The 27138-nt window shown below is 50.9% G+C and overlaps 1 protein-coding gene across 2 annotated transcripts in view; it reads right to left on the bottom strand.

The window, feature by feature from the left end:
• Nucleotides 1-248: 248 nt before the first annotated feature.
• SORL1 (sortilin related receptor 1) overlaps nucleotides 249-27138 on the bottom strand; it is a 46922-nt gene continuing 20032 nt past the window's right edge. Inside the window, exons 14-48 of one of the 2 annotated variants that reach the window (XM_039722011.1) lie at nucleotides 26941-27127; nucleotides 25841-25969; nucleotides 25530-25615; nucleotides 23779-23951; nucleotides 23483-23614; nucleotides 23262-23353; nucleotides 22394-22640; nucleotides 21826-21964; nucleotides 20882-21055; nucleotides 20610-20723; nucleotides 19518-19640; nucleotides 19019-19138; nucleotides 16737-16862; nucleotides 16416-16523; nucleotides 15831-15962; nucleotides 15494-15625; nucleotides 14726-14860; nucleotides 14302-14457; nucleotides 13751-13900; nucleotides 13295-13423; nucleotides 11743-11869; nucleotides 11041-11210; nucleotides 10108-10220; nucleotides 9722-9826; nucleotides 8599-8671; nucleotides 7416-7498; nucleotides 7070-7166; nucleotides 6309-6493; nucleotides 4791-4910; nucleotides 4543-4707; nucleotides 3611-3785; nucleotides 3076-3182; nucleotides 2007-2199; nucleotides 1399-1611; nucleotides 249-398 (exon numbers count right to left, since the gene is read on the bottom strand). In XM_039722011.1, the coding sequence (XP_039577945.1) occupies nucleotides 331-398; nucleotides 1399-1611; nucleotides 2007-2199; nucleotides 3076-3182; nucleotides 3611-3785; nucleotides 4543-4707; nucleotides 4791-4910; nucleotides 6309-6493; nucleotides 7070-7166; nucleotides 7416-7498; nucleotides 8599-8671; nucleotides 9722-9826; nucleotides 10108-10220; nucleotides 11041-11210; nucleotides 11743-11869; nucleotides 13295-13423; nucleotides 13751-13900; nucleotides 14302-14457; nucleotides 14726-14860; nucleotides 15494-15625; nucleotides 15831-15962; nucleotides 16416-16523; nucleotides 16737-16862; nucleotides 19019-19138; nucleotides 19518-19640; nucleotides 20610-20723; nucleotides 20882-21055; nucleotides 21826-21964; nucleotides 22394-22640; nucleotides 23262-23353; nucleotides 23483-23614; nucleotides 23779-23951; nucleotides 25530-25615; nucleotides 25841-25969; nucleotides 26941-27127 (4778 nt within the window). In that variant the 3' untranslated portion in view covers nucleotides 249-330. The remainder of the gene's footprint in view (nucleotides 399-1398; nucleotides 1612-2006; nucleotides 2200-3075; nucleotides 3183-3610; nucleotides 3786-4542; nucleotides 4708-4790; nucleotides 4911-6308; nucleotides 6494-7069; nucleotides 7167-7415; nucleotides 7499-8598; nucleotides 8672-9721; nucleotides 9827-10107; nucleotides 10221-11040; nucleotides 11211-11742; nucleotides 11870-13294; nucleotides 13424-13750; nucleotides 13901-14301; nucleotides 14458-14725; nucleotides 14861-15493; nucleotides 15626-15830; nucleotides 15963-16415; nucleotides 16524-16736; nucleotides 16863-19018; nucleotides 19139-19517; nucleotides 19641-20609; nucleotides 20724-20881; nucleotides 21056-21825; nucleotides 21965-22393; nucleotides 22641-23261; nucleotides 23354-23482; nucleotides 23615-23778; nucleotides 23952-25529; nucleotides 25616-25840; nucleotides 25970-26940; nucleotides 27128-27138) is intronic. The other variant, XM_039722012.1, reaches the window with a different exon arrangement.

Here is a 27138-nt window from a genome sequence, read left to right as displayed (position 1 = left end):
AATTTATTCTTGTCTTAGAAAAATAAAATGAGTAGCCAATTTAGTCAACGGAAAATATCTCACAGACTTAAAAGCATGCCCAGCAAGCATAGCCTTGTAAGACTAAATTAATGTTAAATCAAAGCAATTTGTTACTCAACCAACCTAGTCTGCAATTCACAGTTGATTACTACAAAGTGTATTCTTAAAATTATTATTGTTTTTTTCTTTTTTTGGCCCATATAAAAATAACGTATTGCAACTCAAAGTGCATTTTTAAAATAAACAATCAACTATTTTTATCAAATAAAATATTTACACCATTTGGTTTTGTACAGTCAGAAATGCGCTTCAGGCGATGACCATGGGGACGTCGTCTGAAAATCCAGTTATCATTGGGGCCTCGTCGTCCTCGTCTCCTGGAAAACAAACCCAAAACAGAGCTGAGAGGGGGCACTTAAAAAATCTGGGTTTTATCCTCAGCATTTTAAAATCTGTTTTTAAGTGATTTGCATTGGAAGGAGGGGTTTAATTTGATAAAAATATTGGTCGGGAAAATTTTGGGGGTTGGACTTGATGGTCTTGAAGGTCTTTTCAAGCTTAACAACCCCATAATTCTGTGATTTGTACTCTGAGTTCAAGCCCATAGAGACTGTGATGCCAGAGTGGCCCAAACCATGATAAAAGAATTAATTCTTGCCCTGATTTCACATCATCAATGTGTTTTTAAGTAATTTACATTGGAAAGAGAGGTTTAATTTTATAAAAATGTTTAGTTGGGAAAACTTTCACCAGTTGGGCTTGACCTTAAAGATCTTCTCCATGTTTAATGACTCTGTAATTTTATGATTTGCACTCTGAGATCAAATCCATAGAGACTGTGATGCCAAAGTGACCCAAACCATGATAGAAGAATTAATTCTTGCCCTGATTTCACATCCTCAATGTGTTTTTAAGTGATTTACATTGGAAGGAGTGGTTTAATTTGATCAAAATATGTGGTTGATAAAACTTTTGGCACTTGATGATCTTGAAAATCTTTTCCATGTTTAACGACTCTGTAATTCTATGACTTGTACTCTATGATCAAATCCATAGATTGTGCTGCCAGAGTGGCCCAAACCAAGATAAAGAATTAATTCTTGCCCTGATTTCACATCCTCAATGTGTTTTTAAGTGATTTACATTGGAAGGAGTGGTTTAATTTGATCAAAATATGTGGTTGATAAAACTTTTGGCACTTGATGATCTTGAAGATCGTTTCCATGTTTAACGGCACTGTAATTCTATGATTTGTACTCTATGATCAAATCCACAGAGACAGTGCTGCCAGAGTGGCCCAAACCAAGATAAAGAATTAATTCTTGCCCCAGTGTCACACCCCCAGCGCTGTCCCCAGATGCCACCAGGGCCACGTACCCAGATCATCCCCCGAGGAGAAGATGGCCGAGCCCAGGCGGGAGCTGTAGTGGCTGTTGGCGAAGGCAGTGAAGCTGCTCTGGAGCCTCCTGTGCCTCATGTAGAGCACCACGAAGCCAATGCCCAGGGTCACCAGCAGCAGGAACAGCACGGGCACCACGATGGCAGCCACGTCCGTGGCCTGGCCCGATTTGGTGGCCGAGGGGTCTTTACCTGGTGAGGGAGGGACACAAGTGCTGCTTTAGCACATTCCTTGTTGCAATAAAACAACACGGCCACTGGAACTCCAAGGTAAGGAGAAGGGAAAAGAAGGGAAGTTTATTTCCTGACTCCAATATTTATAGACTTTTAGAAGTGACAGTGGATTGGAGGATGAAATTGCCACCTCACCAATGACACTGGACAAACCAGCAGTCCATCAAATTTCTCCTCCTCCGGAGAGGAATATAAAAACAATCATTATTTACATAAAAGTGCATGAGAAACTCCATTACAAGAACATAAACATCAGAGATGAACTTAGAAGAACAGGGCGACACATCCCTAAAGAATTTACGAGGCTTCCTTGAATGTTTTTTAAGGAGGATGAGGAGGAAATAGGGACTCACCCGTTCCCAGCTCGTCGTAGAGAAGCGTGGCTGGCTCCCCACACATCTGCCCCCCGTACAGGCACCGGGCCTGCACGCTGAACGAGTAGTTGTGGCCTATCTTCAGGTTGGACACCTTGAAGAAGTTCTCTGTGGTGTTGCCCAGGTAGGCTGTGATGTTCATCAAGCTGTCAAACATGTGAATCTCGTAGCCCTGAGGGAAACACAAACTCCAAGTCATTTGGCTGCAGAGGGCGGGTTTGCTCCTTCCAAAAGGACTTGGAAATTTGGTTTTCCTCCTGGATGTGGCTTTGATGAACCCTGCTGGGCTGTGAGCTGGGAGGGAGCAATGTGGAGCCTCCTCCAGGAAGCCCTGCTGGTGTGCACTGACCTTGGCCAGTTCAGGGAGGAGAGGTTTCTCTTCTGCCAAGTGACAGGATGAGAGGACACGGCCTCGAGCTGTGCCAGGGGAGGCTCAGGTTGGACATCAGGAAGGATTTCTTCACTAAAAGGGTTGTTAAACATTGCAAGGGCTGCCTAGGGAGTCCCCATCCCTGGGGGTGCTCAGGAAAAACTGGAGGTGGCACTCAGTGCTCTGGGCTGGGGACAAGGTGGGGATCAGGCACAGCTTGGACCCAGTCTTGGAGGTGTTTTCCAACCTAAATGACTCTGGTTTGGTTTGTCTGGTCCACTCTGTCCTTAGCACCCCCCCCAGCACAGAGTCCAGGAGAGTGAGGGCTTTCTTGGTGCAGTTTTTTCCCTGCCCATACTCTGACAGAAAACATTTCACAGATTTTCTATCCAAGTCTGAAAAATGACAACTTTCAGACTTCCTGGCATGGCAGGGCAGTGTCCTATTCTCAGTCCTTTCACACAGGGGACAACTGTCCTTTTCTAGCAGGCTAATTATGTTCCTAAAAGGTGACTGATTGGATCTATCAGCCTCAGAGCCTCAGCCATGACATGAATTTTAGTGAGCCCTTCTAGAGGGCTCACCAAGGACAGGATGGATTTCAGAGCCTGTGAAAGGAGCCTTGCACTGACGCTGCTCCAGGATTTTCTGTAGGACAGGAGGCACAGCAAAACTTACCCGGCTTTCATTGAAATTACTTTCCTTCAACGCCAAACTCTTCCAAAAAAGCAGAATATGGTCGTTTTCAGTGATGATTTTTAAGGCGTCCGGTGCAGACAGGGGGACTGCAAATGGGAAAAAGTGGCAGTAGGTGAGGTTGTAGCACTGGTGGCACTTTCCTCTTACACAAACGGAGTAAATTCTCAAAGTTAGTGGGGTTTTCTAGGGATCAGCACAATGTTCTGCTTGGAAAAGGGACGTGCTGGAGGAGAGGATGCCATGGTGTGGAAGCTGGGAGGAATTTTTCACTGGTAGGGCTGTAATGGCACTTGGTGATGTGTACACAGCCAAACTGGTGTCTTTCCCACCTCCAGCAGGAGGAAAGCACTGGACATCACTTGAGAAGCTTCCTCTCCACTGCTGTTATTTGGGGGTGTAACCACCTCCCCTGGGAGGCCTCCCAAAATTGGGCTTTGCCTGTGGGAGAGGACCAAGAGCTGCAGGAACATTTCTGCAGCTCCAGGCAGCTCAGGGTGGGTGGTGTGTCCCTCACCTGTGCTGATCTTCATGCTGGATTCCTTGCTCATGTTTCCCAGCTGGACAATCACGTGGTATTTCCCTCCTGGCTCCAGCTTCTTTATGGTGTACTCCACCGTGCTGTTCCGGCTTTTCACTTTGTAGATTTTATCTGTTTTCCTCACCAAATCCTTAACTGCCACAGCATAGAGCTGGAGGAGGAGGAAATGGATGGAAAAAATCTGATTTTCTTGCAGAATTTCAGCTAAACAGTACTAGGACATTAGATAGGGCAGGTAAAATTTGCTTTAAAACAGGGCTGAGCTTTATAGAAAGCCTGGGGAGCAAAATCCCAAGCCTCTTTCTGGATCTCTGCCCCAAATCAGCATTTACTGATACAGAAAATGCAGTTAGTGGAACAGATGAGAGCAGGAGGAAAAGCTCAGGTTGTATTTCTCAGTGAATCACAAGGATGCAACAGAAACCCCTGCCCTGTCAGAGTTTCCAGCTCTGCTGGGAAGGTTTATACCTCCAAACCTTTGCTGTTAAAGTCTCTGGAGCAGAATGGGAGGGGAAAGCTTGCTGAGAAAATGACTGGCCTTCAATGGAGCGAGGTGGGGTAGAGAACAGAGCTGGGCTTTGTTGAGGCAGGAGGCAGAGCCCAGGCCCAGCCTTGCCCTCCTGGGCAGAGCCAAAGCCCAAAAAGGCATTTTGGCACATGCCCAGGGCTGGTTTTAGACTTGGTCAGAACAGATATCCCAGACCTGGCTCTTTTTAAATGTTACACTCCTGAGCTAATGGCCAGCAGGGAGGAAATGAAGACGTTGGAGATGTCAACACTTCGATGACGATCTTATGCGGTGCATAGATCTGACCTCGGGCTTTCTCCAGCAGAAGAAAGGTGATGAACTGTGTTTGAGGCAGGATTTTGAGTGCACAGGGCCAGGAGGAGGCTCTGCGAGGCATTACCATGTCCTGGTCGGGTGAGTCGTAGGGCGATTCCCACTTGATGACGGCGAACGTCTTCCCGGTGCGCACGGCGTGCAGGTGCCGCGGCGGCAGCCGGTTATCCGGGATCATCTTCACCACCACGTAGTCAGAGGGGGGCCCTTGGTAGGGAGACACCACCCGCACCTGGGAGGGAGGCACAGAGGTCAGGGCAGCGTCCTGGTGGAGCCAGGGGGCTGGGCAGAGGGAGGAGGAGGAGGGGAGCCCACCAGGAACAGGTACTGCTCGTCGCGCTGCACCAGCACCGTGGCGTTGTGGGCGCTGGTGGTGCTGCTGTGGGGGCTCCTGTACAGCTCCAGGAAGGACGTGGCGTAGAAAATTCCATAAACCTGAGGAGGAAAAGCACAGCAGGGATTGGCACGGCCCACAGCATCCCCTGGCTGCTGTGGGAAATGGATTTGTAGAAAGTGCTCAAAGTCTGACAGAAGGTTTACGTGGTGCGTATCTGCGTGTAAACTTTGAGATAAGAAATGCTGACTTAGAAATGTCATGGGGTAGGATGGATATGTTTGAGAGAGAAATGGAGCTAGAAACAGATATTGTTGAGAAAGAAATGGAGCTAGAAACAAATATTGTTGAGACAGAAATGGAACTAGAAACAAATATTATTGAGACAGAAATTGAGCTAGAAACAGATTGTTGAGAGAGAAATGGAACTAGAAACAGATATTGTTGAGAAAGAAATTGAACTAGAAACAAGTTTTAAGGGATGGTTTTATAAATAAGACTAGACACTTTGGAGAAATGTTCACTTAGAAATGTCATGGGATAGGATGGATATGGTTGAGAGAGAAATGGAGCTAGAAACAGATATTGTTGAGAAAGAAATCGAACTAGAAACAAGTTTAAGGGATGGTTTTGTAAATAAGACTAGATACTTTGGAGAAATGTTGACTTAGAAATGTCATGGGATAGGATGGATATGGTTGAGAGAGAAATGGAGCTAGAAACAGATATTGTTGAGAAAGAAATTGAACTAGAAACAAGTTTTAAGGGATGGTTTTATAAATAAGACTAGACACTTTGGAGAAATGTTCACTTAGAAATGTCATGGGATAGGATGGATATGGTTGAGAGAGAAATGGAGCTAGAAACAGATATTGTTGAGAGAGAAATGGAACTGGGAACAAGTTTTAAAGGATGGTTTAGTAAATAAGACTAGATACTTTGGAGAAATACAGCTGTGGAAGATGTACTGTAGTAGGATTTACGAGGGGTAATTTTAGATTATTGGTTTTAAGGTATTTGTAGTATGGTGTGGTAAAAGTTGATAGGTTAAGAAACACTTATAATGTGTTATAATTAGGAAATAGACTTGTCTCAGACTTTGAGAATTTTCTACAAATCCATTTCCCACTGGCTGTCACTTTTTAGGGGCGTGAAGCAAAGACCCTTTTCCTCTGGACCCTTTTTCCTGCTTTTCCCTCTGTCTTGGCCAAGTTCAATCTGCCCACTTTCCTTTGAACTCCCAACCCAAAACCCCTGAGCTCAGCTCAGGTAACAGCAGGTGAATCAAAGGCTGCTGGAGCATTGTTCTCTCTGTGTTTGAGCCACTCCTCACTGCAACAAACAAACAAGAAGCCTTGCTTTGCTTCTGTTCAAAAGGTTCTTTCCCTCATTATCCCCAAAATTTTCAGGGCCTTGGAGTTCAACCCAAACAAATTATCCTGATTTCAGGGGTTTTGTGTGCTGCAGGGGGGCTGCTGAGGGAAGGGCTGGTGCCTTACCACATTCCTGGGGCCAGTCCAGCTGCATTCCACGGCTGTCTGGTTGATGGCCTTGGCCTTGAGGCTTGGGGACACCGGCCTGGTGCCACTGGTCACCACATGCACAAAGGACAGGGGGCTGTCACCCAGCTCCGTCTTAGCCCAAGCAGAAATTTCATAGGGGGTGTGTGCTGTCAAATTGGCCACTGAGCAAGAAGAGAAGGGGGCATTGTTAGGGGAGGCAAAGCATGGCAAGGACAGGGTGGGAGCTCGAGGGAAGGGTCAGCATCACAAACAGGCAGGAGCCTGCCTCTCCTGGGCTGTACTTTCATGACTTTGCAGTGATTTCCTTTATACAGAAGCACCTGAGACTCTGGAACCCAACCCAGCCTGTGCTTTTCTGTGCCTGGATCATTTCACATATCCACACTGAAATTTTCCCAGACCAGAAATGTGATTAACAGGGACATGTGCTGTGTGCAAGCCCAAGAAATCCTTGTTCTGCTTCTACTCCCTTTGGCAGATTAAAAATGGAACAACAAACAAAACCCCATGTGATGAGAAGGGACTAGTGCAGCTCTGGGGGTAAATCCCAAATCTGCTTGAAATCCCCAGGTCCTCAGAACAGAGAATTTGCTGCTTTGTCCTGTCCAGATTTAAACAGGATTGTTTAAACAGAACTACTAGTAGCAAAAAAGAAATAAAATAATCCTATAACCTCTCATAAATCCTTCTGCTTGGTGTCGACCAAAGCAAAGCTTCGTATTTTGAGCAGAATTTACCTTTTTGGATGGACTTTTCTCCTTCTATGACCAGAGTCCTTTTTTCCTGCCTGTGGGTATCGAATGTCCAGTAGATGTTGACCACGTAGCCACTGACCTGTCAAGCCCAAGGACACAGAGTCAGCAGCTCAGCTGATGCACACAGGGAACCAGGGTTACTGTCAGACCCCTGACAGTCCTTGCATTGTATTTTCCATCCCAATTAAAAGCCCCGGGGCAGGTTGGGAGCAGGAAGAAATGATTTGGCAGGAAATAACTGGTAATTGCAATGCTTCAGTGGGTGACAGCTTCTCCCAGCCACTATTCACCATTTACCCAGCTCGGATGGAAAGGGAAAAACTCTGACCTTGATATTCGTGGTCATTTTTAGGCTGAAACTTATGGAGTCCTCACTGTAGCTCTCAATGTGGATGACAGGGGGAGGAATGACTGGGAGGAAAGAGAGAAAAGACCTGTCAGTACAGCACAGAGAAATAAAAATACTTCTTGAGAGGGGACAGATAAAATACAGCTTTTTGTGTTGACACCCAGCTCCCAGAACAGGACGCCCCAACCTTGCCTAAGACATGTCCCCCTCAAAGACACTGACATAATTTTTAACTCCAGCACCTAAAAGCTGCTTTATCTGTGCCTGGCACAGTGCAGGCTGGAGCTGGAGGGGTCTGGGCAAAGGGATTTCCCTCTGAACTCAGCAGGGTGAGCTCCCATCCCAGGAGCTGCTGAGGGAGGGCAGGAGCTATCGGTGCCAAGCACTCATGCAAAACCTGAAGTCAGAGCTGTTTCTGTTCTTTCTACCTCTGTTTTTCTAACCATCAGGTAATTCACATGATCTGAATCCTGCACTTTGAGGAGCCTGGTGTTTTCTTTCCCTTCTTTCATCTGACAAATTAGCAGACAATTTTGATGCAGGGACATGAGTTTGGATGAAAAACTTGGCATGAATACAAACGACTTCAAAAGGCTTTTCTTAAAAAGAAACCAAAACACCAAAAAACAGGTTGGGAAGGAAATGATTTACTGTGCTGTTTGAATTTATCTGCTCTTAGACTGTGATGTTGTGATAGTGCTTGGGAGCTGTGGTTGTTTATGGTCTAAACCTGCAGGAGGAGCCACAATATTTATGACCTAAGAGGGAGAAGGATGAGCCAGCATCCTTTTAGAGTGAGAGTGATGGAGTTGGTAATTTCTCATCTATCTGGAGGCAGAATTTGGCCTACAAAAGTCTGAGGGAATCTGTCTGCAGCCTGGGAGAGAGGGGACAGGCTCCTGCTCAGTTCCAGGGCAGCACACCACAGGCCTGTGCTCAGAGGAAGAGGCAGTGACCCCTCCAGAGATGCCGCTCAACTCTGAGGCAGCTCAGGATGAGTGAAAAAGTCACTTTTTACAGGTCACTTTTAACAGCAAAGCTGTGAAAGGCTCAGCAGGGAGAATAAAGGCCCGGGAGGTGGCTCTGGATGCTGCTGATGTTTCAGGCTGCTCCTCTGCCTCGTTGTCACCTTCTCTGAGCTGACCCAAACAACAACATTTACCTTTGCCTTTGACCGTGGTTATGGACTTGGATTCACTCCAGTTTCCCACCCCTCGGCTGGTTACTGCAGCAACCTTTGGAAAGGAGAGGGAGAGGGAGCATGAGCAACATTTTACAGTGCAAACAGAGAGGGGAGGTGAGAGCAAGGTTACAGACCTGGCGGGGCTCCTGGGAAAAGGACTTGGAAGCAAACAATGGCTTAATTACTCGGCAATAAAATGCTTAATGCAGAGATAAAGCCGACTGCTTAAAGTCAATTAAAGGAATGTAAGAGGAGGGAGGTGCAGCCTCTTTGCAGATAACTGCTCTCTGATGAGATCTTTGAGGAGTCCATCGAGATAAGGAGCTGGGGACTCCACGGGCCATAAAGTAGGTGAGAACCACGCCAGGGAAGAACATGCAAGCCCTGAAATACTTCCAAAGATTTATCTAGGGATGGATTACACTGGGAAGGAATACCATGGGAGGAAAGCCTCCAACCAGCTGTGAGGATAACACAGATTTGGAGAGAGGATTCATCCCCCCTCGCAGTGAACTTCCCAAAAACTCAGGAGGATGGACAATGGCAAAGCACTCATTTCCCAGGGCTCACTGTGCAGACTTTCATTTCCTCTTCTTATTACTTCTGTCTATAATTACCCAGCCTCTCCCCCGTGCAGACATTCCCCACAGGCAGATCTGCTTCTTTTCCCACTGATACACCAAGGCCCAAATTTATCTCTGGCCCACATCCAGTGCAATTGCAGTGACATTGGAATGGGCAATTAGCAGGGAGGATTTTGTAATCCAGCCTGGCCTTCTGGGACAAAGGAGCAAATCAAGGGCCTTGGAACTACAGACATTAGCAGTGGTGGTGTGGGTTGGCATCAAAGGGCAGGACTTGAACAAGATATTTTTTTTAAGAAGATGTTTTTTAGCAAGTTTTGGCTGTGCAGGACCTAGACCACTCAGGAATGAAAGCTCACTTAGAGCGAGCTTTGGAAATACTCACTCTGAGATGGAAATTTGGAAATACTCACTTTGAGAAGGAGCTTTGGAAAACTGACTCTGAGAGGGAGCTTTGGAAATACTCACCCTGAGAGGGAGCTTTGGAAATACCCTGAAAGAGCTTTGGAAATACTCACTCTGACTGTGTAGAGAGTGTTGACCTGCAAGTTCTTGATCTCCGTGTAGTTCTTGGTGGTTCTGAGAGATGACCACTCCTTGGATCCACTGCTGCTGTATTCCACCTAGGAGCACCAAAACAAGGCGTGAGGGCTCAAAAACACCACAGGCCAGCAGGTCCCTCTGAGACAAAATGTCAGCAGAAAGAAGCACGACATCTCAGACAGGGAGAAATTAACAGCTCGAGGGCTGTGGTGCTGCCTACAGCATTTCTTCTCCCAACTTGCCTGATGCTCCCAGCAGATTTCCTCCCCAAAATATCCCATTCCAGGCCCACCCCCCTGCAGCTGGCTGTGTGCTGGTGTCCACCCAGCTGGGCTCAGCCCCCAGGGGCAGCAGCACTCACGATGAATTCCCGGATGAGGCCGTGGGCGTTCACGGGGGGACTCCACCAGCCCATCACCACACCCTCAGCTTCTTTCTTCAGGGACAGCTGGAGGTTGAGGGGAGCATCTGGTACTGGTGAGAGAAAGAGAAATATTAGTGCCAGTCACAGTGGTGTGCCCAGAGAAAAGCAGCATCTCCCTGAAAAATCAGGACAAAGGGGTGGGTGGCCCTTTCTCCCAGTCCAGCACAATTCCAGTACTGGAATGGCTGCCCAGGGAGGTGGTGCAGTCACCATCCCTGGATGTGTTTAAAACAAGCCTGGGTGTGGCACTGGGTGCCAGGGTTTCATTGAGGTGTTGGGGCTGGGCTGGATTTGATGATCTTGAAGCTCTCTTCCAACCTGGTGATTCTGTGATTAATTCCCAAGCCCATGGAAAGACTCTTTTTGCTCATAGCAGGGATATCTCTACTTTTCAGCCCTGTGGCATTCACATTCTCTGAAAAAATTTCATCACCCAGGATTTTTCTCCTGGGAAGCTGAGAAGCCTCAGAGAAAAGGAAAACAATTCTTATCTCATTTGCTTCTCCTGTGTTGTGCTGCTTTGGAATGTGTTTGGAGATTGTTTACCCACAGGTGATTGTTTCATTGGGTTCTGGTGTGAGTTGTTTTGGCTCATTGGCCAATCAGTGCCAAGCTGTGCTGAGACTCTAAAAAGAGTCACAAGTTTTCATTATTATCTTTTGAGCATTCAGTATCTTTTCTGTATTCTTTAGTATAGTTAGTATAGTATTCTTTAACGTAATACAGTATCATAAAGCAATAAATCAGCCTTCTGAGAACATGGAGTCAGACACATCATTCCTGCCTTCGTGGGGCATTCCCTGCAAACACAGGACAGCCCAAATCCCCACAGATCTGGCGGGCACTGGGGGGAGCAGCAGCTGTGCTTACGTCCTTCGGGCGCCCGCAGCGTGATGAAATCGTTGGTGTTGTAGACCCGGCTCAGACACTGCACCTGCACCTTCACCTGGTAGCTGCAGTCGGGCTTGAGGACTTTCAAAACGCCGTTGGTTTTGTTGCTGTGGGTCTCCAGGATCTTCCAGATGCTCTCACCGACCATCCTGAGGGACAGAGCCACGCGCCTCCAGTCAGGTGGGCTTTTTTAGCACAGGACACAGAGATTTGTCCCGAAAAATGGAAACATTTCAAAAGGTTGTTGCTCGTTTTGGTAACGCCACAGCACCAGTCTTGAAAAGATGCCACTGGAAAGCCTGAACTAACCATGACTTGGTGATTTATAAGCCCTTGACCTTTTCTACAACTCTTGTGCTCAAATTTATTATCTTTGTTCTTGCTCTTAATGCTCACAAAGACAAGACCCAAGTGGACAAAAAAAAAATTAATATAACAACTTTACTGTCTGAGTACAGAGTCAAGGAGGAAACCAATGCAGTTTGTCCCAAATGCCCTCTGGGTGCACCTATGTTGTGTCTCTTTTGCTACCAAATATTAAATTTTCCAAGCAGAACTTGATTAAGGAGCTGTGAGTGTTTCAGGGCTGATTCTGTGTGGTTCTCTGCAGTAAACACAGGCACAGCTGTGCTCATGCTTGTCCTCTTTACCTGCTACCACAGCAGGGGAGGGATGATGTACCTGTAGTAGATGTTGTAGACACAGGAGGTCGAGGACATCCTTTTTGGCCGAGCCCACGTCAGGGTGACATCACCAGAGAAATCAGCTGTCCACTGCAGGTTCTGGACCTTGTACACGATTGTGTCATCTGAGCAGAGAATGGGAAAAGTGAATTTACTGCAGGGAAACAAGCCCTGTGCCCAGGAGAGTTTGTTTGTAACACCAACAGCAGGGGAGGCAGGAACAGCACTGACTGAAGGGGTGTCTGCAGCACTTAAATGAGATGTGTGATTTATCAGACTGGGCTCACAGGGGGCAGCTCAGAGCAGGGATTTACCCCTGGTGCTCTTAGTTCTACCCAAAATGTCTCCATGCTGCATCAGTCCCCTTTCCCCTAAGGAAAGATGAAGTGTGCCTGTTGATGAAATACTGGGAATTTTGGAAGTGTGTGAGTGCAAACTGCTCACTGTCACCCTTCTCCTGCTGTGATCAGTCTGTGCTGTCCCTGTCACCACCCAGGGCCTTTCTTTGTGTGTTTTCCCTTATCACATCTTGTGCTCAGCAGCAGGACCAAGCAAAGGCTGGTAATTCAAGTTTGGGGCTTGCCTGGACACAAACTCTGTGGCTGAACCACAGCCTGACCTTCACAGAGGCATTTATGGGATTAAAGCACTGAGAACCCAGCCCTGGCAGGGCTGGGGGTGGGAGGTGCTGATCTGAAATGCCCCAAATCCATGCCCTGCTCCCACCAGACCCCTCCCAGCTCTCTCTCTCTCTGTGTGCCCAAATCCCTCTCTCTTTGGAGCCCAAATCCCACTGCTGTGGTTTGGCTCTGCTGGGGTGCTGCACAGAAACCAAGCAGAGCAGAGGCAAATTGCTGCTGTTTTGCTTTCCCCAAACACTGGAATTAAATCCAGCAGGCACACGGGGCTGTGGACAGCATGGCAAGGCAATTTTTCCAAGGGAAAAGAGATGGTTTTCCCTTGGTGAAGCAGCTGAGTTGCGCATCTCAGCAGCTCCTTCCCCCTCCCCTGAACCTGCTAGCCTCTCCCAATCAATATTTAATTAAAGAACTGAACCTGATTGATGCCCAGCCCCCCCAGCAGTTCGGTGGGGGAGCTGCTGAAGCTCATGGCTGGCTGGAGGCAGTGATCAATCCCTGTTATCAGCCCAGGGTGGGCTCTGTCCCTCTGCCCCCACAGGGCCACCAAGGGACAGCCAGGGATGGCAGCAGGGCACGTGCCGCATCCCCCAGGGTCACCTTGCAAAGGAGGGCAGAGCAGGAGACTCATTTCACCTGTGGGCTGTGTAAAATAGACAGCTTTGCTCTTATCCATCCTAAAATGATTCTTTTTTCCCTGTGTCTGAGGCTGCTGGAAGACAAATTGTCAGCGTAGAAGCTGCTGGGAAGTTTGTCCCAGCTGGTGATAAATGGGTGAGGAGGCAGCTTGGACAACTGAGCAGAGGCAGATAAATCAAGGATGTTGGGAGGGAAAGGTCACATAGCCAGGAGAGCAGGTCTGTGTGCTGACAGGGAGCAGGGGGTGAGGGGTGGGAGGGGGCTGCTGCTCACCTGTGCAGTTCCTCTCATCACTGCTGTCGGAGCAGTCCAGGTACCCATCACAGCGCTCTGTCAGCAGGATGCAGGCCTCCCCATCCTCACACCTGAAGCCACTGGGGCACGACAGGCTGCTGGGAGTAGCTGGAAGAGGCAGAACAGTTCAGGACTCGAGGCAGGGAAGTTCCCTGGAATGTTTGCAGGTCAGGGGTGGAGCTCAGGCTGATGTGTCAGACACTGGGGTGTCTCCTTCACAAGGACCTGGAGCTCATCCCATAAAAAACAACTGGATGTCTAATGGGAATAGCACCATGGGCTTTTTATCCTTTTTACAATTTTTTCTGTAAAGGATTTCTGTTTGCTGTAAAGGATTTTGTTTCTTCCTGCAGGGATTTCCCCAGCAATCAAAGCCTCCTCAGAGGCTTCCCAGGGGAAAGCTCCAGGTGTGACCCCATCCCTGCCCACACTCACGGCAGTTCCTCTCGTCGGTGCCGTCCTGGCAGTCCCTCACTCCATCACACCTCTTCCAGTTGGGAATGCACTTGTGCAGCTGCTGGCACTCGAACTCGAAGCGGCTGCAGCGCCCCGGGAGCGCCGGGGACGTGGCTGTCACGTTGGCTCCTGCACACACACACAGGGACAGGCAGGAAAGCACCGAGGCACAGCCGGGCTGGCACCGCCACCCGCAGCCAGCAGCGCTGTCCCCAGGTCCCGACTCCACTAGATGGCAATCTCCTTCCATCTAGCAGGTGATGGGGATGACGCCTCAGCCATCCTCTCTGCTGACTGCAGAGGGCTGGAAAAGCCTCTGCTCTGCAGGGAATGTCCTGCTCTGGGGCACTGCCCCAGCTGGTGGCAGTGGTGGAGGGTGACCCCGGAGAAAGATCTCCTGCCCATTTGTTTCACCAGGGGACATTTTACACCACAAATGAACTCCGCAACCTGGCCAGGCTCTGGAAGGTCAGAGCTCCTTGCAGATGTGATCTGGGAGAAGGGAAGGGGTGAGGGAGAGGAGAGCTTACTTGTGGTGGGACAGGCCTCCTCGTCAGAGCCGTCAGAGCAGTCCTTGTAGCCGTCACACACCCAGCTGTTCATGATGCAGGCGCCGCTGTTGCAGCGGAAATGGTTGGGCAGGCACGTCGGGGGCGTCAGCGTGGTCATGGGATGGACTGGAGATCCTAAAAACACACCAGGGAGAGCTGGCCTGAGCTCCCTGCTCCCGCGTAAGCTCCCTGCTGGCCGAGGGGGAGGCAGGTGAGGCATCACGAGCTCGGTGTTTTCACCTGCATTGCGTCTGTAATCAGGATATCCAAAAATACAAAGATGCATGGAAGTGCCAACTCATGGGGCATTTTTGTAGCCACGGGGGCAGTGGGAAGGCAGAGTGATCCTTCAGCATGTCCCAGTCCCTGCCATGTCCGTGTCACAGCTCAGCAGTGTCCTTACCCTCGCAGTCCTTCTCATCAGACCAGTCCCCGCAGTCGTTCTCCTCGTCGCACTTCCAGCGGTTGGGGATGCAGTGCCCGTTCCCACACTGGAACTGGTAGTACCGGGAGCAGTTCGGGGCTTCTGTCGGGTTTTCTGACAAGGAGAGGAGAGTCCTGTGAGCCACAGGGCCACCTCAGCAGCCCTCAGCACAGCTCAGAGGTGGGAGCACCTCAGAGAGCATCACCCTGAGCAGCACAGGCACATTCCTTCCTCTTCATCCCCAGCATTCCCATTCCTTGCAGCCCTCACTCTGTTGCCACCACCGCTTTGTCTGTGTTCTTCATGGCCAGACACCATCCCTGATCTCAGAACCAGAGCAGAATCCACCAGAGCATGGCAGAAATGGAGGAGCAAACCCTGCAGCTCCGAAATGAGGCTGCCTCGCCTGGCTGGGTACAGCTCCTACAGCCACCCAGGGAACAGTGGTAAATATTGGGTTTGGCTGCAAACTGCCTGTCTGCTCAGGGCTGGGAGTCTGTGCAGTAAATATGGTCACAGAGGAGTTAGTCAAGCACAAGATGTGCCAGGTTTTCTGCGTGCTTCACTTCACCTGCCTGCAGCGGGAGGGAAATGACACTGATCTCCAGGTAGGACAGGCTGTGATGTGCTACACTCACACAAACACGCACACACGAGTGAGAACATGAGGAAGACACTACTCCATGCTCCTGAAATGCAAAGGGAGCTGGAGCTGCAGTTGTAGGAGGCCCTGGGGGTGCTGCTCACCACAGTTTGCTTCGTCAGAGTAGTCGCCGCAGTCGTCCATCCCGTCACACTTCCACACCAGGCTGATGCACACCCCGTTCTGGCACTGGAAGCTGAACTGGTCACAGGTCCGGTGGAACTCAGGGTCCTGGGCTGCAGGGAGAGGTTTGGTGTAAAACCCAAGGGCTTCAGGAAAGCTTGAGCAGGAAGAGCACACTCAGGGGAAAGCACGGATTTCTAAGCAGGTCTAGAGCCACCTCTTAGGAGAGCTGGCATCCCTGGTAGCCTGGCTGTCCCCAGGGCTGTTTTCATGCTGTGGCCACCCTGCCTGGGCAGAGGTGCCCAGAGTGACACTTACAGCACCCAGCATAGCTGGCGTCCTCGTCGGAGCCGTCGCGGCACTGGATGATGCCGTCGCACACCATGGAGTGGAACAAGCACTGCTGACGGTTCTTGCACACGAAATCCATGTAGCGGGTGCACAGGGGCTCTGCAGGGATGGGGGCAGGACAGGAGGACAGGAGGACAGGGCTGGCACCTCTGCTGTCCTTGCAAACAGCAGTGTCACCCGCTGGGGTCTGCGCAGGCCTGAGCGCAGCACGCGGATTTTGGGGACATACAGAGAGCTCCACAGACAAACTTGGGAACTCAGACTTGGTTTGAGCTGTGTCCCTGCACAGGCTGCCCTCACCAAATCACCCCTCAGGGTGGGCACAGGCACCAGGAGGGTTTTGGTCACCTCCCTGGCAGTGTCCTCCCTTCTGCTGACCTGCTGATTTCACAGGGCGCCCGTGACTGCACACTAAAGCTTTCCCATTATCTCCCAGGGCTTTACTCCCAGTGGAGCGAAGTGGCTTCACTGCCATTTCTGGCTTGGGCAGAGCAGAAGTGCTGCCAGCCCTCAGAGCTGGGCCCCAGAGCTCCCCCTGAGCCCGGTACCCACCACAGTGCTGCTCGTCCGAGGCGTCGGAGCAGTCGTTGACGCCGTCGCAGTGTTTGCTGGTGGGGATGCAGGTGCCATTGGGGCACTGGAAGCCGTTGCACTTCTTCTCTGAAATGCAGAATTGGGTGGCTGTTGTGTGTTTTTCAGGGTTTTGTTAAAGCTGTTTTAATTAGCTAAAAAAAGCCACGGTTGCCTCCGCGCTGTGATTGCTTTTGGAGGGGTGGGGGCTCTCCCCTGAGTTTGCTGCTGGCTTAGCTCAGTGGGTGTGCAGAAATCCCTCCCACCCCTGGCAGAGCCCCACACACACAGAGGACACGTTACCACAGCTGGCAGGGTCCTCGTCAGAGCCGTCCTGGCAGTCGGCGTCGCCGTCACACGCCCAGCGCTGCGGGATGCAGTGGCCGTTGTGGCACTGGAAGCTGGAGGCCTCACAGGTGTGATAAACTGCTGAAACCAGAGCAGGGGGACACCTGAGCGTGGGCTGTCACCGTGCCCCCGCTGAGCTGAGAGTATCAGCCCACACCACCACACCCTGCTCCTTCCCCTGCCCCAGGATCTGCCACCAGGGCAGGTCCCAGCACAAGCGACCACCCCATGGAGCCCAGGCAGGAGAATTCCTTGAGTCCCAGTTTTCCACTCTTGCTCACAAGCCTGCTGTGCCTCAGGGATGGCTTTTCCAGGGTAGAGATCTCCCAGAGCTCTCCCCAAAGTCAGCAGCCTCTTTCCCTTTGATCTCAGTCCTTGGGGTGCGTGGGCAGAGGTGACAGCGGTGGCATCGTGCCAGAGATGGTGAAAAATGTCACCGAGATCAATCAAGGCTTGGCAGAGCTGCAGAGTCCCCCGTGCAGGGCAGGACAGAGTCAGAGAGCTTTTAATTAAGGCAAACAAGGCTCTTCTATGTTGCCAAAGCAAACAAGAAATACGATTCTCCCTGGGGGTTTTCCTTAGGCTCCTGTCAGGAAAATATCTGCCTGTGGGGTATCTGGGTTGCAGCCTGGTTTGTGTTGTCACTTCAGAGACAAATCCTACTCCTCAAGCTGGAGAGCACTCAGAGTTATTGAGAAACGCCATGTTCAACTTAATTAAATGGCATGATCCTGAGTTTTAGGTTAGAGAGTGACATGCACTCACAGATATTTGGAAATAGTACAATCTGGTGGCAGTAATATTCTATTAGGTATTCAGCATGAAATGTAATTATTTTAGATAAGAGCAATAATTGCAGCCCGGTGAAGTCAGACGGAATGTTCCTCAAATAATTGTGATCCTCTTAGATAATTCCAACTTGGGGCTTTACAAACCCGACACGCTTTTTGAAGTAGGCTCCTCTCCTGTAGTAATTCTCTCTGGAGAAACTCATACCAGAGATAAGTGATACCAATATAAATTAAACCTTCTTAGAAAGCCACACTCATGGAATACTAATGACCACGATCAGCCCCGGGTGCTCCAGGCACAGCAAATGCCACAGGGGTGAGCAAAGAGGAGCTCAAAAACCTGAAAGGGATCTCTTAAATCCTTGTACCAGAGCCCCAGGACAGCAGATGGTGCCCCTCTCTGTCCCAAAGGCTGCAGGCTGCTGCCAGCATTCCCAGGGGCTGTCCTGGTCCCTGCAGGCTCCTCATGCCCGGCTTTTATCTTGAAATATCCCATGTATGGCTTGATAAATACAATCTTGTCTCTTTCACTGACGGAACTGGTGCTCTGCCTACTCTGAGAAGTTTCTTCTCGTGCAAACACTGAGTTTTTGGTTTGGTTGATAGTTTTGCTTGATTGTTTCTAGTGGAAAAGGCCAATGCACTGCTATCTGTTGTTTTTTTCTGATGAGAAAAAGGCTCTGTGTGGGTGTTAACCTCAGGAGGCTGCTGAGGAACATCACTGTGGTGGTGAGGAGGGCAGAGTGTTGTGACTTTCCGCTCCAAACACACAGTGAGGCTCACAGGTCTTGCTGCACAGGAGGCATGAAGTAGGAACAAGGTTATTTCTGCCAGCCAGGCTGCTTTAATACCAGTTGTAACTAAAACCAAGAGTGGGTCTTCTATGTGGGACCCCCTGCTTAGGGCACCCTCTTCAGGTTTTTGAGCCTGTGGTGCAATGCCAGAGGCAGGGCAGGACTAAACCTGCCAAACTAAACTTCCCAAACTAAACCTGCTCTTTTTCAGATCAGCTGACTGTGGAGAAGCTGCAAAGAGCGTGCCTGTTTTCTGCACCAAATTAATGGCAAGGAAACAGAGTGAAAGCTGTGAAATGCTGCCAGTGCCCAGCAGCCTGATTGCTGCCTCCCTGCAACACGGGAGCTCTTTTTGCACGGAACCCTTTGGCTGCTCAGCAGCACAAAACCGTTTTCCATTCCACAGAGCTTTGCCTGTGGGTGCAATCTTGCAGGTAAAAAGCAAGCTGGGTCACTGTGTGAGCATCTCAGAGCTGCCAGCAAATTCCCAGTGAGCCTGGGGGAAAGAAATCCTTGCATTTGGAGCATCACATCACCCTAAGGCGCTCTAACAAGCAAGGAAACTGAGGCACAAGACACTGCTAATGTCTCCCAGGCTGGAAGTAAAAAGTAGGAGCAGCAGGAGGTTCTTGAGGAACACCTGAGCACTCACCAGTGCAGTTTGCTTCGTCAGACCAGTCCCTGCAGTCGTTATCCCCGTCACACATCCAGGACAGACGGATGCACATCCCTGAGCTGCAGCTGAACTCATCGTTCCTGCACTGGTGAGCTTCTGCAAACAGAATATTGGGCTGCAGGCCACAGGAATACCCAAGGAGCAGACAGGAAAGCTGGACAGTAATGGCACAGAAGTCTCCCAGCTGGAACACGGCGAGGGGAAGGACCAGCACACGGCCTCGCTCTCTTCTCCTGTCCCTCACTTCCCAGTACACCATGGTGCTGTCCCTAATTCCCAAATACCCTGTAAATGCTGTCCCCCATTTCCCAGTCCCCAGTAAATGAGGAGGAGACAGCCTGGGCAAACAGGGGGATCTTCCCCTACACCACCCCTGAGCTGCATCCAGAGGAGGAGCAGCTTGAGCAGCACAGAGAGCGCTGGAGAGCAGCTGCCCACCCGTGCCCAGGGCAGGGGTCTGAGTGTGGGCACTCACCACAGTGGCTTTCGTCGCTGTTGTCCCCACAGTCGTCCTCCAGGTCACATTTGTAGGACAGGGGGATGCAGGTCCCCGAGCCCTGGCAGCGGAACTGGGTCTCGGTGTCGCACACGGTGGTTGCTGATGGAGAGAGGAGGAGGAGGAGGAGAAGGTGGTGGTTAGAAAAGGGTTTCTGAGGGCAGGGAAGTGGAGGGACAGGGACAGAATCCTGCCCGTCCAACCTGAATTCCTGCTCTTGTATTTTAATGCCATTTTTAGGCACTCCATGTAAAGCAGAACGCACAGGGGTCAGTTTTGTGTCTGGGGATCAGGACTGAAACTCCTGAAGCCAAGGTTGTAGAGCTGTCTGCTCTCCCCCTACAGAGGGGACTGAAACCTCACGTGCTGGAACAGGCAGCCAGAGCAGGGGGGAAGCTGGCCATGGGTGTTGCTATCCAAGGCAGCATCTCTGTGCCAAGCTGGTGACCTCTCTCCAAGGAATGGAGAGGTTTTCCCACAGCTGGAGCCACTGAACTGAAACTTGGACTCCACTGGCTGGTACCTCAACTTTGTCAGGGAAATAAGTTCCTTATTGGTACAAAATGGGCATAAACAGTCTCTCTCCTGGTCCTTCAGTGATTCCTAACCTCAAACCCAGTCCTTTTTCCACAGTGCACTAACCCAAACCCTTCAGGCTGTGGAACATCTGCCCCTCCTGCACACATTGGGAGCTCCTACCTTTGCTGGAAAAGGTGACCCCCATCTTTAATGTGTGAACTTGATTTATTATCTCAACAAGAGGCCTGCGTCAGCACTGTCTGCTCTCTTTTCCTCGCTGGCTGTGCCCTCAATTAGCTTCAGAAGACAATTAGTGCAAGAGACAGTTGGCATCAGCCTCACCAAACTTTAGACACTCACGCCTCATCTGGTCAAGGGGGCTGGGACAAAACTCATCCAGTTTGCTCTGGGAGTTGCCAAAGGGCTGAGTTACACTCCCAGAGAGCCTCTTGCTGTCCCTGACTGTGGAAGGAGTGTGGAGCATCAGCTGAGGTGCCAGCACAGCAGACACCTGACCCTGCCAGGCCAGCACCACCAGGGCAGCACACTCACGGCAGTTCCTCTCGTCGCTCATGTCCCCGCAGTCATTGTCATTGTCACACTGCCAGATGCTGTTGATGCAGTTCCCGTTGGAGCACCTGTACTGGTTGGGCAGGCACGTGTTCTCTGGGGCAGGAGGGACAGCAGAAATGAGCTGGCATGAGGCTGTGCTTCCAGAAATGGGCCACCCTCCTCCCCGACAGAGCACAGGTCACGCCGACCCCTTGTGATGGCAGAAGCCACCCCAGCCCTGAGCAGCAGCAAGAGCCAGGCAGGAACCTCACCTTCCTTTATGCAGGTGTTGTTCTTCATGGCGTAGCCGTGGGGACAGTCACACCTGAGCTCCCCGCTGGGCAGCACCGTGCTGGCCACCCCCTCGGGGCACCTGCAGCTGCGGCCGTGGTTGGACCTGGGCAGGCAGAGCAGGCTGCAGGGCTTGGTGATGCAGGCGTTCTGCCCTGCAGCAGGGCAGGAGGAAGGGGACAGTCAGGGCAGAGGCACGGGAGTCCCAGTGTCACCTGCCACCCCAGCATGGAGACACAGGAGTCCCAGTGTCACCTGCCACCCCAGGACAGAGGCATGGGAGTCCCAGTGGACTGCCAGGGACTGGAGTCCCTTCTTTCGGTTCAGACCCCCTCAGGAGCCAGCTCTGCAGGGCTGAGTGCTGAGGTCACCCCTAGGAAAGCCCAGAGCCATCTCCAGGGAGTTTGAGGGCCTTTAAGGGGGAAAGATTGGCCTTTAAGGGACACAACTCATCCGAGTGGCTTTGGAGGTCTATCAAAGGATGTCAGTCACACCCCCAGAGTGCCTCTTGTCCTTCCAGTCTAGAGCCCTTCAGTGGTGTGGTACCCATCTGGAAATGGGTACAAACAGCCCATGGGGGTCAGCACTGCCTTGTCACAATGCAGACAGATGATTAAAGGAGGGCAAAGTTGGTGCAGCCCTGAAATCCTGCAGTTTTTTTGGTCCATACAACACTGATGGAAAAGCCAGGATCTGACACAAACTATGAGGTGCCACCACAGTCAAGTGTCCTATGAGCTCTCTGTCCTGGCAGCCAAAAGCAGAATATACCCCTCATGAAACTCATTCCTGAAAGCCTCAAGCCCTGCAGGAACTGGGATATATTTAGGATGTGCAAGCCAGGATGGCCCAGTGGGCTGGGAACCTGTGGAAATAGGGGGTGAACACATTTCTAAATCCCAGGGAGGATCATCTGCATCATTACCTGTTGTCTTTCCTCTGTAAAAGATTTTCATATCCATGATCCCGTTCAGTCGGCCGACCAAGATCTCCATCCTGGAGCCGCTGGTTTTGGATGCTCTGAAAATACTCAGCTGTGACCAGTCGTTCCAGTAGATTTCATTCTGAAACACAGGCTTGGCTCTCAGTGTGAGCAGAGGCACCACCAGGGCCGTGCTCATCAGTGCTACCTGCACTAATCACCCTAAATACTGGATGTGGGGGCACGTGGAGAGTGAAAAGTGTCCCCAACCCACAGGGAGAGGAAGAGGAAGGCCTGAGGTGGGATTTGAGCAGGAATGAGAGTGACAGAGTGATCTGCTGTGGCAAACGTTGCAGTGCAGCTGCTTGGGAATGTTGTCTTGGATTGGACTGCACTTGCCTGCTCGTTTCAGGGATTTGTGGGAATGTTTCAGGGAAGCAGGCAGAGAGACAAAGTGTCATGCCTGCTCCAAATCACATCCCTATCCTTCAAATTCAGTGTGCTTCATGCTCTCCAGGACCAGCCTCAGAGCATGCATGCTACAGAAACACTGACAACGGGGAAAACAAACCTTAAATACAGCAATGGCATAGGGGTGAGGGAGGCTGTCCAGGATCACAGATCTCTGCATCCCATTGAAATCCACCCTCTCGATCCTGTCCATGTAGGCTTCAGTCCAGTAGATCCAGTGGTCATCCACAGAAATGCCGTTGGGCCAGCGCACGCCCTCCGAGACGATGCACCCGGCCAGGGACCCGTCCATGTCACTTCTGTAGATGCCAGCCCTGGAGTCCCCCCAGTCCGTCCAGAACATCAACCTGGCAGCAGGCAGAGGGGTTACTCTAAATCCACACAGAGCAGCTCATCAAAAGGATGCGGGTGAGGAGAGGCGGAGGTTGGAATGCTTCACATTCCGCGCCTCTCGCTCGACATGCCTTTGAACGGGGAGCTCTGCAATTCTAATGAACACCACCAGCAGATTTATGAGCAGCACAGAGGCTTTTGAGCTGCAAGCTCTGTGGTGGGAGTGCAGCTGCAGGTTACCTTGCCATGAACTGCTTTGGTTTGTCAGAGCTTACATTTGCAGCCGAGGCCAAACCCCAAAAAGATGTAACTCTTGAATTCGAGCACAGCTCAATTTCTCACGCATCACTGCAGCTTTCCCCGGTGACCAGACCAGTTTTACAGGCAGGAAAAGTTATTTACTAATGGATATGTATGGGTAGGAAGGAATTAACAGTTGGTGATCTGTGCTCTGAGGGACTTTGTGCCTTAGCTGGGGATGCAGCGGTGACATTGGGCTCCACAGGGCAGGACTGTGCTGTGCCTGTCCCCAGTTTCACCCTGCCAAGCTGTCCTCCCTGAGGAGGAAGTGGTGACGGAGCAGCAGTTTTCCCTTGGGAATAGCAGGGAAATACTTGTGATGTTTCCTTTCTTACCCATCTCGGGGAACCAGAGCCAGGGCTCTGGGTCGCTCCAGTATCGAGGAGTTGAGGACGGTGAGCCTCAGGTCTCCATCTGGATTGGCAACCTAGACCCAAAACCAAACCCAGGACAGGTGTGTTTGCTACTGGCACTGCTTGAAGTGACACAAAATCTGTGGCAGGCAATTATTGCTCCTTAATAAAATATGCACTGCCACGGGTGGGCAGAGCTGTACCTCGATTTTGGGAATCCCAGCGTTGACCCAGTAGAGCAGCTGGCTGAGAGGCTCAAAAGCCAAAGCTTCCACTGTTTCCAGCCCAGTGCTTATGATGATTTCCTGCCCAGAGCTGCCGTTGAGACAGAGACGCTGGGGAAAAAAAACAAAACAAAAAAAAATACTGAATAAAAGACCAGGAACTGCCTGAAGACTGAAGGCCAGGTGACAGACAGCTCGGAGGGGAGGAGCACCAGGACAAACATTTGCATTTCAGGGTGTGGATGCCACAGGATGCCTCCCTGCTCCCAACTCACCTGGATGATGTCCAGAGTGACATCAGCCCAGTACAGGCAGTTGTGCTCGTAGTCAAAATCCAGGGCCACAGCCCCCCTGAGCCCGGCCAGGGGCAGCTCCTCGCTGACGCCCGAGGCCAGGTCGTAGCGGTGGATGGAGTAGCGGGTGGCGTAGAGAATGAACTCGTTCTCCTCTGCAACAACAGGGCCTTATTTAGTGGCCTAAACTAGCGGCCTCGTTTTTGGCTACTGGAGGGGCAAAAGAAAGGGAACAGCAGGTGTTTTTCACCCCTGGTTTAGCACCTCGGGGAGGGAAAGGGCTTTTGTCTCAGTGGGATTAGGTTAATGGGAATGCGGTAATAGCCTCACGTGGGGCTGGGCACACACTGTGGGCATTGTCTGGTCCAGGAGGAAGAGGAGGAGGAGGAGGCACAGAACCTGCCCTGACCCCTTTCTTTCCACTTTAGTGCTGCCAATAAGAAACAAAATACTGATCTCCTCTTCCTCAAAATAAAAAAAAAACAACATTAGAAAGAGTGGGAGTGATGCAACTTGGCAAATCCTCAGGGACTCTGGCCCCCAGGAAATATCCCAGAGTGGGTTTTGTTTCCCAATGGAGCCGAATCCAGGTAATGGGATCCTGGTCCAGGACAAAGTCTCCTGGGCATTATCCCACCACCAGTCAAGTCCAATAATGCTATTAATGAGTAGAGCTAATGTCAGTAAGTAACTCTGGCTGTGCATCCCTAATGAGATTATAGGGAGATATGAAACAGATACTGTACATGAAAGTGTTACCATGGAGCGAGCCAGCACGGATCCCCAGATATCTCTGGGAACACAGCACTTCAAAGGCTGGCCCGGTGGGGACAGCAGGTTTACTTTGCAATCAGCAGGGCCCTTCTCAGCATGCCCAACACAGCTCTCCAAATAGCTCAAGAGGGCTCAGAGGGGTGAATAACGTGTCAGGAGTAAAGCTGAGTGCAGAGCTGGCAGGAGTCCCAGCACAGGGGATGCCTCCCCGTGCTGCTCCGCACCTGGAACATCTTTGGCGTGCTGAAAAATTTTAGGGCAGTGCAGGGGAATCTGCTGCTGGTGGGTCTGGCTGCTCTGCTCAGCTCCCCAGCCCGTCCATGAGCCCCTGCCCTGCCTGAGGCTCTGGAGCTGCAGCAAGCAGCAATGCTGATCACGCAGCTCGTGACGGCAGATTAAATTAAAGCTCTAATGAGCAGAATGCAAATAACTCTGGCAGCACAGGGGCACGGGACTGCTACAGTGCCTTGTATGTTCCAGAAGAGAAAATAAGGATTGGGGGGGGTGAATTCTGGCAGGCAGAGGTGTGAGGGATGAAGGTGTGCCCTGGTCTGGCCCCAAAGGCCATCATTTAGCTGCACATGGTGGCTGTCTCAGAGTGGGACCTTCCCAAGGGGACCTTCCCAAGGATGGGGGTGTCTTTGATCTAATTCCTGTCTTTCTGGTTGGGTTCAAGCCAGCTACAGCAAGGACGTGAGCAGGATGAAGGGGTTGCTGCTTGCAGCCTGCCCCTGAGGCCTTCACAGGGCTCTGCACTGTGGGCAGACCCTGCTCCTGAGCAGCACCCTCAGAAGCTCTGCCCACAGCACGGGAGAGCGCGATTTGTAACCCACCCAGGCTCCCGTGTCACAGGTTTTGTCTGAGAGCCCTCTGGGACTCTGTGCCTGGCCCCTGAGGCACCAGCCAAAGGTTTTATGAATGGAGCCCTTGTGCCCAGAGCAGCTCCTGCACGCACTCACCCGCCAGCGGGCACGGCACCAGCTCCCCCTCCAGCCGTGACTCGATGTCTCCACCCGTGCAAGTGTCCCCAGAGATCTTCCTGTAGCTGCAACACACAGAGCCACGCAGTTTATTCCATGGAAAAACTGTGAACAAACCACCCCGTGCGGCCAGAATAAGCTGTGGTGTTTAATTGCCGTGTACGTCCTAACGTGCCGTTCGTTTGCTGCCACTCTCGTGGGTTTTGTGGTTGTTTGGGGTTTTTTAATCACCAGTAAGATAAATTCCAGCACTTGGAATATCAGGTTGCCCTCCCAAGCACAGCACATACCCTCGAGTCTTCCTGTAGGTTGAGCCAACAGGGCAAGGCACTGGTGGGTCATAGGGCTTCCCAGCAAACTCAGGGTCAGGGACACAAACTTCTAAGGACAGGTCATCACTCAGTTTGAAGCCAAAATCACTGCAAGGAGAAGACAGATGTAGGGAGGGACAGAGAAAAGCAAAAAATGCAGCCATGCTATACCCTGAGTCTGTTTTTGCATAGAATTTTTAAAACCCAAAGTGACCCTTCATTCATTATCAGTATTTAGCTGCACAGAACATCTCCCATCCAGACAGGATGTTTCAAGAACATTTTGCAAATCAGCTTTGCTAGTGGCCGGGCAGGCTGGGGAAGGTGAGGAGCGAGGCAGAGCTGAGGCAGTGTGCTCTGCAAAGCTGGCTGCAAGCCCCAGTGCTGCTGCTGAGCTGGCTCGGGTCACTGCTCTGTCTCTTGGCTGGTCCTGCTGGCAAAATGGGAGTTACAGTGCGGCTGTTCTTTGGAAAACACTGTGGGGGAGAGAGGTTTTGTCAGTGGGATTTTGCAGGGAGCCCAGGGCTGAATTCTGAGCCCTGCTCTCAGTCTGCTCGTGGTGAGCCAGACTTGGTCTCAGCATCAGACAGGAGCAGCCTGGTGTGAGCTCCACTGAAAGGCCAGGCCCTGAAAAAGCAGTTCCCTTTCTAACCCCAAACCTTTGCATCAGTTTGCCAGAGCGTGTTTCCTGATCCTGAAAGCAGTGGCAGGATTGTGGGAATTGCAGTCAAAGGGCCAGCTGCACCCTGTGGCTACAGAATCACAAAGATTTTTAGTGGATCTCTGTCTGTGATGGGAAATTACCCATTATCATTTGGAAGGTGATGGATTAACAATACTTCCCTCTTCCGTGGAACCTTTCAGAGGCTCCCAAAAGGCTCTAAAGACATTAATTAAGTCTCATGCCCTGTTATTAATGAAAGGATGTTTTCAGTCTGTTTGGTTTCCTCTCTGCTATAAAATGAAGCAGCGACATTCCGAGCTACATAAATTGGACGTTTGTTCACTCAGAGCGATTGGTCACAGATACTTATCTTGGATTTAAAACCCAGACTAGAAGAAATTAATTGGTATTTTACCATTCAAAGTCCTCCCTCGTACAAGAGCAGTTGGAGACCATGACAGGCCTGTCAAAGTCTTCCCCATTGAAGCAGGTCGCATGAGGAGTCCTCCTTTTGAAAACGGTTTTATGCCCCAGCAAACATTCATTGCCTCGCTCGTCCGAGGGTGACCACAGCTTGTAGTCATTCTCTGTGCAAGGGACCCCTGAGAGCAGA

Source organism: Passer montanus, unplaced genomic scaffold, assembly GCF_014805655.1.
Source record: "Passer montanus isolate IOZ18808 unplaced genomic scaffold, ASM1480565v1 scaffold47, whole genome shotgun sequence".
NCBI classification, from domain to species: domain Eukaryota; kingdom Metazoa; phylum Chordata; class Aves; order Passeriformes; family Passeridae; genus Passer; species Passer montanus.
This window is presented reverse-complemented; position numbering and strand designations above follow the sequence as displayed.